Genomic DNA, 12,661 nt, shown 5'->3' with positions numbered 1-12,661 from the left:
GAGCTCAAGAGAGATCAATGTGTTACTCTGGCTAATACTCTTTGGAGAAGGTGCTGGGTGATTTACTTAGTTGTAGCTATGTGCTCTGCCCTTGGAGAAGAGCTCAAGAGAGATCAATGTGTTACTCTGGCTAATACTCTTTGGAGAAGGTGCTGGGTGATTTACTTAGTTGTAGCTATGTGCTCTGTCCTATGTTTAACAAGGCCCAAATTCACCTGCCATTTTACCTCCTACAGAAAGAACCACGGAAATATCACTCCTTTAATAGCATATTCACTCTGACCCACACCTCACATTCAGGGAGAAGCTTAAGAAACACTGGGGAGGTGTGGCAGGCTGCCAGGTAGTACTATCTAATGGGAAAAATATATAGAAAGAAACTATCAATGCCCCTTTGCTATCAGAATGTGCCAATGCTGGCCTCTATCCCTAGTAGGAGAAAAAATTATTTTTCACCTCACATAAAGCAAAACTCCCTTGCCATCCCTCTTGACAGAATAGTTGTAGGTGAGTCATGTCATTATAATACAGACTGTTGTCTAACGCATCCCTAAAGGAAGAGGATCAGGGAGGAACATAAGTATTTACCTACAGCATTCACTGTCTGGTCTTATTTCCAACCAAAGGTTAAGTATGAGAGACTTGGTGATTCCAGTTTTATGAAGTACAACCTTTTGAGTTTGTCCCCTTCCACTGCTAGAGAGTCTATTTGGACCCACCTCATAGAGCAAGATGCTCCAGTTTGTGCTGGTGGTGTCATTTTCCTCAACCCTTTTCATTATGTGGCAAATATCTATACAAAGCACGTTTCCTAAGTATGTAAATCATATGTCATCGGATCTTAACAATGATAAAGAAGCAAAAGAAAAAACAAAAGGGCAAAGAACATCTTAAATGACTACATTCAATTACCATGAAACTTTAATTTTTTTAACTATTCAAAAGATATCCACTATATTATTCCAACTATATGACTCTTCTGAAAAATTTAAAACTCTAAAGGCAGAGTAAAGATCAGTGGTTGCCAGGAGTTGCTAGGGAGAAAGGGAAAGATGAACAGGTATAGTATAAAGAACTTTTAGGGCAGTGAAACTGTTCTGTCCATAATATTAAAACAATAGATACATGTCATACATTTGTCCAAATTCACAGAATGTACCCATCAAGGGTGAAGCCTGATGTAAACTATGAACTTTGAGTGACTATAATGTATCAATGTAGGTTCATGAGTTGTAACAAATGTACCACTCTGATGGAAAATACCAATAATGGGGAAGGCTGTGCATGTGTGGGAGGCATGGAGCATATAAGAAATCTCTGTACTTTCCTCTCAATTTTGCCGTGAATGTCAAACTGTTCTAAGAAATGAAGTTATTGATCTAAAAAAGATATTCACAGCTGGGCATGGTGGCTCATGCCTGTAATCCCAGGACTTTAGGAGGCTGAGGTGGGTGGATATCACTGTAGGTCAGGAGTTCAAGACCAGCCTGGCCAACATTGTGACACCTCGTCTCTACTAAAAATACAAAAATTAGCCAGGTGTGATGGCACACACCTGTAATCCCAGCTACTCAGGAGACTGAGGCAGGAGAATCGCTTAAACCCGGGAAATGGAGGTTGTGGTGAGCTGAGACTGAGCCACTGCACTCCAGCCTAGGTGACAAAGTGAGATTCCAACCAAAAAAAAAAAAAAAAAAGCATCTATTCCAGGATCTCCAGAACAGAAATTTTAAAAAATATATTCACTGAACCTGTTGTTATGATAAAAGCAAGACACAGTGACCCTACAAATTACAGATCACTGAAGACCAAAGTAACAGCATGTGGGCATTATTTCTCAAATTGAAGTATAAAAAGTATATGAAATAAAGAAATTTAATTGCATGCTTAGGCAAGAAAATATTTTATCTTATTTAATAATCCTAAATAGACTTAGCACAATATGAAAACTATATTATTCATGTAATCAAAATAAAAGGTAATTTTTATTCTAATTTTAACTCAGAAATTATTATGCTTATTTAATTTAACAATTTTACTGAAAGGTTAATGAGATAAGGAGGACAGATTATAATTACCTAATATTGCTGTGATAACTTACATACCAGTATCCGTCAGTCACCAAAAGTCAAAAAGGCAACCAGCATTGCAACTTAAGATGGATCAAACAACAGGAACCAGTACCAAGTTACCTTGTCTTATAAAATATTACGTTATTAAAATGAAATTTTAAAACAATATCAAAAATTAAGTTGGGGCCATAAGTCTTGTGCAGAAAAGATTTCATGTAGCAGGCAAGAGACTGCCAACCTTAGAAAGTTCTGCATACAAGGCTGGCCCTTGCCTGGTGTTGAGGAAATTAGAATTGGGAGGGTTTTCACCATTCCCTGAGAAGGGTGGCTCACCATGTCTAAAGTGTTTGTAGAAACAGTGTGGTTGCTCTGAACAGCTGCTTTCCTTCTGGGAGTCTGGAATTTGGGTATAGGTGAGGAGGAGTAACCTCCACCAAAAAAAAAAAAAAAAACTTGGGTACTTAGTCTCCAATGAAACTCTGATACTGGTAGGCAACACTGTACATGTGTTGTCAAAATGTGAGGCTGGGAGAAGGAAGCAGATCCCAGGAACTCCACAGGAGAGAACTCCTGGAGGCTTGTGCTGGTTTCCTCCACATTTGACCACATGCAGCTTTTCTCTCTACTAATTTTGCTTGTGTCCTTTCATTGTAATAAATTAAAGATCTGAGTATGATTATTTGCTGAGTCCTGTGAGTCCTTCTAGTGAACCATCAAACCTGGGGGTGCTCTTGGGAATCCTTGACACAAATGCCTTATACGAGATTTTTATTGAGTTGATATAATATATATGACTGTAATCAGATAGTTATTTCACAGAAGAATTTTCCCTAATAAATTTCCCTAATCTTTTCTCTAAAAATAAACTTTCTTTTCTTTTCTTTTTTTCCTGATATTTGACTTGGCGATTCTTGTATTTCTGTATCTATCCAATTGAGTACAGCCATAAAAGAAATAAATAAAACAATGATGTCAGAAAATAAAGTGAAATAAGCAGCAATTATATTTTAACCAGAATAAAAAATGGAGACTCTTGATGACTGACAATATGTTCTACAATATGAATGTTTCTAGAAAAAAAAAAAAAACTATGAAAAGGTGGTCAATTTTCTACAACTCAACTCGGCTTAATTCCTTTTTATAATAATTGTGCAGGCCAGGTGCGGTGGCTACACTTGTAAAATCCCAGCATTTTGAGAGGCTAAGGCAGGAAGGTCACTGGAGACTAGAAGTTCCAGACCAGCATGGGCAATATAGTGAGACCTTATCTATTAAAAAACAAACAAAAAAAACCTTAAAAAGAAAATTAGCCAAGCGTGGTGGTGCATGCCTGTAGTCCCAGCTACTTGGGAGACTGAGGTGAAAGGTGAAAGGATCATTTAAGGTCAGGAAGCAGAAGCTGCAGTGAGCCAAGAAGGCACCACTGCACTCCAGTACTGGCAAGAGAGGGAGACCCTGTACCAAAAATAAATAAATAAATGTGTATGGGGCCAGATGTAACTGCACATGACTGTAGTCCCAGCTACTCAGGAGGATGAGGTAAGAAGACTGCTTGAGCCCAGGAGTTCTAGGGTACAGTAAGCTATGATTATGCCACTGCAAAGACACTATATTCTAGCCTGGGCAACATAGAGAGACCTTATTTCTAAATAATCATAATTAATTAATTGTGCATCATTCAAGTAACTTGTATAACTAGAGAAAAACATATGATGATACTAGTATAGAATATATTATAATAGTCTACTACTGATTATAGAATTTCCTCTTACTTGCTTCTAGTCTTTTTCTTATCAAACTAAAAACATGGTTCACCGATTAAAGGCAGTTCATCACAGAACCAGTCAAAAAGTCAAAAGAATTGCATCCAAACTGTAGGTTGTGTTATCCACTGCTCCCTGCAAATAGTGTTATTAAGAATCAGCAGGACTTTTAACTTTGTCTGTGTGTGCACACACATGCATATGTGTATGTGTGTGTATATGTGCATGTGTCTGTGTGTGTGTGTAAACTGTGACAGATAAGACCATTTTGCTTGTGTAAGAATATGTAACATAACTTGTGTTTCTCACAAAGGAATTGCTTTTCTGTCTTCTGTGCTCAGTAGCTATCTTCAAAAAATAATTTCCTCTTTGTATGGGTGCACACTGGTTCAGTTTTACAGTTCTTATTGCCATGTATTTACGGTACCGGAAGGGATTGCTGAGTTCCCAGTTCTAAAGATAGTTACTTTATTAGTGACACAAATCAATATGTAATACAGTTCACCCTTTAGCAGCAACGGTTTGAACTGCAGGTGTTCACTTACATGCAGATTTTCTTCTGCCTCTGCAACCCCGAGGCAGCAAGAGCTACCTCTCCTTTCCTCCTCATCCTAATCAACCTGAACATGATGAAGATGAAGACCTTTATCAGGATCTACTTATGCTTTATGAAAAGTCAATATATTTTTCCTGATGATTTTCTTTCTAACAGCTTCATTTCTCTAGCTTACTTTATTGTAAGAACACAGTATAGAATAATGTAGCACCAACAAAATAGGTGTTCCTCAACTGTTTGTGTTATCAGGAAGGCTTCCAGTCAATGGTGAGCTATTGGTCATTAAGTTCAGGAAATCAAAAGTTAAAGTTATACTCAGATTTTCAATTGCACAGGGATCAGAGTCCCTATCCCCCACATTATTCATGGATCAACTGCAATTATTTATTTACTAAATAGAAACAATTTATTATAAAAATAAAATGGAAGATCCATTTGTATCACAAGTCCAATTTGTTATAATGTGTCTATAGAGAAGACATGCAACATACTAACTTAATCTTTTTTCTTATTTATGCAAAAATATTATGTGTGATTTTAGGTATCATAATTAAGCAAATGAAATCTTTTCAGACAATAAGGTTTGAGATGATAAAATAGCTACAACTACTTTCTTAAACAAACCTGAATTCCAAACTAAAGAAGTTAAATTTAAACAATTAATTTGCATATACACATATACATGATATTTACACATATTTTTAAATTGGTCTTTTTTAATCAAAACTACCTTAATCTTACATCTTACTTCTTTTCTTAATCAAGAGTAGGACCACTAAGAGAAATGAGAAATTCAAGATCAGAAGTCTTACCTGGCTTGTCTTTTTCAAGTATCTTCTTTTTATGTTCCATAATTTGGTTTTTAATTCTATGTATACAAATGTAATAAATAAAATTGCTATCTTAATACTGAAATAAAAAATATTAACCTAACATTAAATACTTAAACTATTTCAGGCAATATCAGAGCTAATACCAGAATTTTAATGTCCCATACTCTTCAAATTATATATATATATATGGAGAGAGAGAGAGAGAGAGAGAGACAGGGTTTCTCCACGTTAGTCAGGCTGGTCTCGAACTCCCAACCTCAGGTGATCTGCCCGCCTTGGCCTCCCCAAAGTGCTGGGATTACACGCGTGAGCCACCGCGCCCAGCCACTCTTCAAATTTTTAAATCTTACAAGCTTATTAAGCTTCTAATTAAAGAATAAAAAAAAGCGAAGTACTCATAAATGGAGAAAGCATAGCTCAGTAAATTAACTATGGTTGGCTAGACATCGTGCAAAGTGTCCTGCACCTCAGAATAAGTCCTTGCCCTGTAACCAATAGGTATTTTGTTTTCAGACAAGTTGCTTAGGTTCCATGGTTTCTTGTAAAAAATGAGGATTTTGCTACCTTACTACACTAGGCTGTTAGGAAGATGTAATGAGATTACATGTTTACATGTTCAGAGAAATAGTAAAGCAATGGAATAATTTATTCTTGAACTTTGTTACTGAAACTATTTTGGAATCCCAAATAAAGCTTGATGTGTGTTTTTCCATAAGTTCTAATATTCAAATGTTGCAGTTTTCAGAAAATGTTATTAAATGCTAACTTTGGTTATTAGTTGTATTCATTGTGGCTTGGATTCAGGGCATTTAGCTAAATCATAACTTATAACTAAATTTATATATATACATATATATATATATATATATATATATGTATATATATATATTCTCATTAAAATAGATTACCTAATTGTCCCCTGTCACTGAGCTCATCAATCACACTAAGGGCAGAAAAAACTAATAGATGTCAAAACCTGGCTTGGACAGCTACCACACCTTCTTTACCTCCTCAAACTCTGAGCCAGCAGATCTGTGCTAGGATGCTGGATCTCCATGGTCCTCTCAAACTAACATACAAGACAAAATCCTGCTTTTATTGTTTTTCAGTTCCATGAAGGAAATGCAAGTTGACATTTTCTCATTCCCAAGACATGTACTAACAACATGTAACGTCGCATTATTACTCAGCTCTGTTCTCATTTCACAGATCACCGTACATGAATAGTTTTATAGTGATAATCACAATTGCAGTATTGGGTGTCTCCTGTTTTGGTTTGACTCACACTGCCTCCTTGGAGCTAGTCAACAAATAGTCAAATGACCTTCCAGAGACTATGCAAAATGTGGAATGCTTTATGAATTTGTGTGCCATCCCTGGGCAGCAGCCATGCTTATCTGCTCTGTATTGATCCAATTTTAAAATATGTGCTGCTGAAGCAAGTACAAAGCCCTGTTTGATACAAGGATACCCATGAGTCATGGATGAGGCTTAGCTCTGTTAAATCTAACTAACTTACCTTAGATTCAGATAATTTTGTTGAATGGCTTCCTGTGACGTAGAATTTTAAAATGCATTTAAAACTTCAGGAAGAGATGCAAGTAGCCTGGGAGATGTTCATTATTACAGAGACACATTACTTGTGGGGCCAACTGCTAGTTGGTTCCTACTACTCTGTGGAAAGGTAACATGGAACCTTCTGCTATCTGACCAGAGCTGCTGCACAGAATGTAAAAAAGCCTCAAGGTACAGATGTGATAGCAAAAGGGAAAGGGAACTCTGTTCTCTTCCTGCAATGTTATTTGAACACTCCTGACTGTCGAGAACAATTCCAACTACTATTCGTTACAGAAAAGACAAAGACGGGTCTCAAAGGATAACTTACTATGAAGGCCTAGGCTGAGTCTAGCAAAGAGATGGGCTCCAAATGAGGTTTTCTGTGTAGGGGGGTATCAGTTTGCTCCATATTTGTGTAGGTGAAGCTAGCTGCCAGAGCAGGGTGCTGGGAACAATGGCTGAGCATAAGTACGTAAACTAATAAACACCACAGCTTTGAACACTATGTATGAATCACCATGAAAACTGAGGAGTCTGAATCAGCGCAGGCATCCTGATGGCAAAGGTCAGTCATTATCAAATTGCAGGACCAGTTACAATGGCAACAATACAGCAAGTAAATCCATACAAACAATAGCATGATTACAACGGCCTTTTTCCCCTTTTGACTTGTAAAGAAAGATTGCCTTCCCTGGCCTTAAGAAACCCCTTAGGTTCTTGGAAAATTCAAAGAAGGAAGACACAGGAGATAGCCCCAGGGGACAATATAAGATTATCTGCCAAACTGGACATTTCAAGACACAATAACTAATTAGAAAAGTCAGGCCAGGCATGGTAGCTAGCACTTTGAGAGGCCGAGGCAGAAGGATTACTTGAGCTCAGGAGTTCAAGACCAGCCTGGGCAACAGAGTGAGACCTTGTCTCTAAGCAAAAAAAAGGAAAGAAAGAAAAGAAAAGAAGTCAAAGATGTGGCTCTATTTTTATCCGATGCATGGAGATTATACTTAAAATAAAATGAACAACATTGAGGTCCCTAGGGATAAAGGTCTTAAAAGTCCTAAAAAAATCTTGCATTCTACTTCTAACTAATCTAAGCTTCTGCTTGATTTTTGGCTAAAAAGTGGACTAACTCATTGCTATTTCAAACTGCCTGAACCAAACGATGAGCTTTTGCCTAATGTATACGATACAATGATTGCAATTATTTTAAACATCAACTTAGTATTCACTGGCCTTTTAATATAAACACTTACCTTGTTGAATCACAAGAAATAGCGTAATCTGTTGCATCTCGTCCATACTTATCTTGAGAAAAGATATTAATATTTTGCTGAAGCAGGAGGTTGACCGTATCTGGTAAGCCATGATGTACAGCAAGAATGAGGGCTGATCTAAAATAACAAATAACTCCACTCAAGAACTTTAATAAAGACATTTTTAAACAGCTATTTGATACACTTTACCAATACAATATCCCGCCTGTCAGTGCAGCTGTAATAATCATTTATATGGACTAGCTTATGTCAATAAGCATCTTGAGTGCTCAAGTGTTCATCTTTGTAAATTATCACCAAGGCTAAAAGAAAGAGTCAACAAGAAAGCCTCTTGTCCCACTGGGGTATGACATAATACAAGTGGCTAACTTATAGTCCTTTCATGGTCAAGAAACTGTGCTGGGGTCACTTATCTAAAGTAGGCAAATATTTGGATAAAGATTTCCCTATTGCTTTTTCAGTCTGATATATTGTAATTCAAATCAACTGGAGGTCAGAGAATAGTTATCTGCAGGCTGAAAAACAACAACAACAACAATAATAATAATGGCAATACTAGTAATCATAAACTAAAAGTTCACACTTTAAAACTTGATAAACCTGTCCAAGTGTGGTGGCTTATGCCTGTAATCCCAGCATTTTGGGAAGCCAAGGTGGGCAGATTACGAGGTCAAGAAATCAAGACCATCCTGGCCAACATGGTGAAACCTTGTCTCCACTAAAAATACAAAAGATAGCTAGACCTGGTGGCCCATGCCTATAATCCCAGCTACTTAGGAGGCTGAGGCAGGGGAATCACTTGAACCTCGAAGGCAGAGGTTGCAATGAGCCAAGATCGCGCCACTGCACTATAGCCTGGCGACAGAGTGAGACTCCATCTCAAAAAAAAAAAAAAATTAATAAAACTAATACAAAACCCTTTAGCCAGTATAAGATTACAGGACCCAACACATCAGATTATAAATAAGAAACAGTATATTATAAGAGAAGATGAATTCTACTACATACTGTTCTTTATATTGCTCAGTCCAAATATTTGCTTTTCTACCTGATTATTCATGTTATTTTCTACTATATGCCAATAATTATGTTAATATTCTTATTAATATTTCTGACTTGAATGACTATTACCACTAGAACACTCAGGTTTTTATTTAAAAAAAAAACACAAAAACTACTGTACCGTCTCAGCCTATTCACAGCATGTACATTGGCTTGTCTTTTCACTAAAAATTGCACCATTTTCTCTTTCTTGCAAATTACAGCAAATAAAAGTGGTGTGTTTCCGACCTATAAAACAGCAGAAAAAATTAATAATTCACAAAATTACATATTTCTCAACTGAACTGAAAACCTTCTCTAAGATGCTTTGAACTTCAGCATACAATATAGAAAGGAAGTGAATGAAAAGCAGTCCCTTCCTTCTCACGCCTCTGTGCTTTCTGAGGCGCTGCTCTTTGTGTCGCAAACACACTTCCTCTTTCTCCCCGCATTGACTGTGGTCATCGCCAAAACTCACTTCGAACATTGAGCAGTCCCAAGAATCCTTTCTTTTATCACAGCACTTAGCATGGTATATTGTAATTATGTTATTGTTTCCCACTGAAACCTAAGAGCTTCTTGAGGGCAAGGGCTGTATCTTTTGTCTCTATAGCCCCAAAAACCTAAGACATAGTAGCAAGTACTTCAAGTTTTTTACATAAATTAATAATCTAAATTACTATCTCTAAAGCGTGTTTCTTAAACTATATTCCAAAGAATATTTGCTTTACCAGAAGTTTTATACCCCAAGGGAAAGACCCCATGACCATCTGCATTTGAGAAGGATTACAAAACTGCATTTTATGTCCAACAATCAAGAAAGCTCCTGAACTTTACCTAATCCCCATTTGACAATACTTTTTTTGGGAAACATTAATATTTGAGAAATTAAGAGTTTCAGAGATACAGTTGCCAGCGCTTCCCAATACAGACGAAGCTTTCCTCTGGGTGGTGCAAACTTGCTTGATTCATTTCTATCAGTGGTGTCAGGATCCCAGATGCCAATGTTAGGCACTCCTGCTGCAAATAGGTCACTAAAGAAATGAGCTCTCAATTCAGAGAGGTTGGCTTAAAATGCACTTATTTTCCTTATTATTAAATAGACCATAGGGTTTTTTTTCCTAATACAAGAGAATAGATTTTTATCTTAACTGTTAGAAAGCTCAGTATGTTCTGTGTAAGAAAGGTAGGTTTAAAAAACTTAAAAACAAATGCTTAAAGCTGAGTAATAAATTATATTCTCAATTATAGTGGTAATCCTGGGACCCTACAGCAATTCTACTTTTTAAATCCACTTTTATTGCTTTCCATTAACTGGCTATTTTAAATTATTTTTATTTTAGGAAAAATATAAATCAGAAATAAAAATATAATGGCTTATTAATAAAAGTTCTCATACTGATCCATATAGATTATTTCTAGCATAATAAAAGCCAATAAGTCACTTGCATTTTTAAGGAAGATTGCTGAGGAGAAAGACGTAATATCTGCAATATTCATAAACTATCCAACTACAGCCAGGAATAACCTAAAAAGGTTTCCAGGCATTCTTATGGGCAGATGATTATTTGTGGTATATATAAATAAAAAGAGTTTTAAAAATTCTAAATTCTAAAGTTCAACCCCATGACTGAGGGATTTATATAATCTATAGACTACATATTATAAACAAATACATGCTGACTTAAAAACCTTGAAATCTTTATCAAAATATTCTACAACAAAGGAATTATACATTCAAGTACTTACAAGAACAAAGGAAGGTTAACCGAGTAAGGGAAGTACTGAGGTGGGCACAGTCGCAAACTGAAGAATACATGCTTCTGTAATGGGGCAACCTCTGCACAGCAGACCAAACAGTGATAGAAACTCAGGGGACACCAGATTTGATTTTTAAAGACAAGCCTGAAAGTCCAGATTTCTGCACCAATCTTCTAAATTTTACGTGTTGACTCAATTTATGGAGGCAAACAAATCTGTGTACCACATTAGAATACAGCCCTTGCGTTTTTATATTTGCTATGAATGTGTTACTAAATGGTTGTGTATAATCCAAGTATTTACATGTAAAATATTTTATTTCTCTAGTAACATATATTTTACCAAAAAATCAGGCCCTCATATATAATAAAAATTACTAAAAAGACTCATATGCCCACTTCCATAATGTTTCCAACATTTATTCACTTAAAATCTATTTGTATATACTTTTCCCAGATTGCTAACCAAATAGATAATTAGTTCATAGGACTGCTAAAACTAAATAATTAAAAGAATACTATCTTTATTCTTATTAACTTTACAGATTTCAGTTTTGAAACTGACATCCTGATTATGCTAAAGCTTTATAAATTCAAAAGTCATATTAAGATAGTTCATCATACAACTTGAACTGAAAAAAAATGTTTAGGATTTGCTGCTGTTCTAATTGAGAAACCCCAACTTGCAATGAACACCTGTTGACACATAATCGCCTGCACGGTGACAAAGAGACATGAAATCAGGAAAGGGTTAGCCTCTACTTATTGAAAGATTACCCATAAGCAAATTTCTAAAGACTCTCTGAATGGCAGTAAATGATTAATGGTGGGAAGAAAAAGGTTTTATTTTGTAAGCTGAGAGATATTGCCAATAATATTTTTCTTTCACTTCCCAGTCACAGATGTAGAGAAAGACAGGTAAGTCAGGCTAATATTATTGAAAAAGAGAACCTGGAAGAAAGTAGCACCTATCAAATGCCAACTCTTCTTGAGATTTCTTACATTTTTGAGATACAGAAATTTATGTATTGCATTATCTACTCTGGGGTTCTAAATCAAGAGTGTATTTGAACCTTGAGGGCTTTTTATTTTTTGGATTGTCCTTGTTGGGACCACAGGAACATGCCACTGTGCCCAACTTCAAGAAAATATTGTTAAACACATTCAGGCCTTACTAGATCTATTATATCAAAATCTTCAGGAGAAAGCCCATAATTTTAGATATTTGACAAAATTTCCTCAGGTCACTGTAATGTGCAATTCTGAAAGTTAGTGCAGCAGACAATCACTGCAGCTTCATCTCCCAGCCACATGGCCAATTGCCTTTATCAGTTGGAGATGTGGCCAAAAGAGAAAAGAGTAAAACTCCAGTTAATTTTATTAAAACTCCAGTTAATTTTCCTGGGTACAGGCAGGACGGGGACAAGTAAACTCAAAATCCAACTTGATTTTGCAATTTATAAGCTCCTTATCCACCACCTTCCCACCAAGATATTCTAGATTTGAGAGGAGACTTTAGACTCTCATCTAAGCGGCTGTGTCTTCCAGGATGGGTAACAAGTCAGTTAATAACTTGTTCCACATTCTGCAGAAGTGTTTCTCACTTTGTCACCACGTATTCACTGCCAATCTGGTTTCCTCACAGTCCTACTAATATTAATCTGTAGGCAAGTTTCAACTCACTCTTTTTCAAACCAAAATTTATTAGACCCAAAGCCAAAGAGTACCTTGTCTCAACACAAAAACTGGAAGAACAACAAACTAAAAAAAAAAAAAAAAAAAAAAAGACTCTGAGGCAGGGAGCC

At 36.2% G+C, this 12,661-nt stretch overlaps 1 protein-coding gene and 1 non-coding gene across 2 annotated transcripts in view; both read right to left on the bottom strand.

Annotated features, from left to right (window-relative positions):
- The window catches only part of ANKRD20A1 (ankyrin repeat domain 20 family member A1), a 49,016-nt gene that overhangs the window by 30,401 nt on the left and 5,954 nt on the right, over nt 1–12,661 (bottom strand). The window contains exons 4-6 of the mRNA XM_017514737.2: nt 9,239–9,345; nt 8,035–8,172; nt 5,204–5,259 (exon numbers count right to left, since the gene is read on the bottom strand). Coding sequence (XP_017370226.1) covers nt 5,204–5,259; nt 8,035–8,172; nt 9,239–9,345 — 301 coding nt within the window. The remainder of the gene's footprint in view (nt 1–5,203; nt 5,260–8,034; nt 8,173–9,238; nt 9,346–12,661) is intronic.
- Nucleotides 6,564–6,670, bottom strand: LOC119468936. The gene has a single exon (XR_005197745.1). It is a non-coding gene; the product is annotated as a U6 spliceosomal RNA (small nuclear RNA).

This window comes from Cebus imitator, unplaced genomic scaffold (genome assembly GCF_001604975.1).
Source record: "Cebus imitator isolate Cc_AM_T3 unplaced genomic scaffold, Cebus_imitator-1.0 Scaffold536, whole genome shotgun sequence".
In the NCBI taxonomy this organism is placed as follows: Eukaryota; Metazoa; Chordata; class Mammalia; order Primates; family Cebidae; genus Cebus; species Cebus imitator.
Note: the sequence above shows the minus strand (reverse complement) of the source record. Positions and strands in the feature narration are given on the sequence as shown.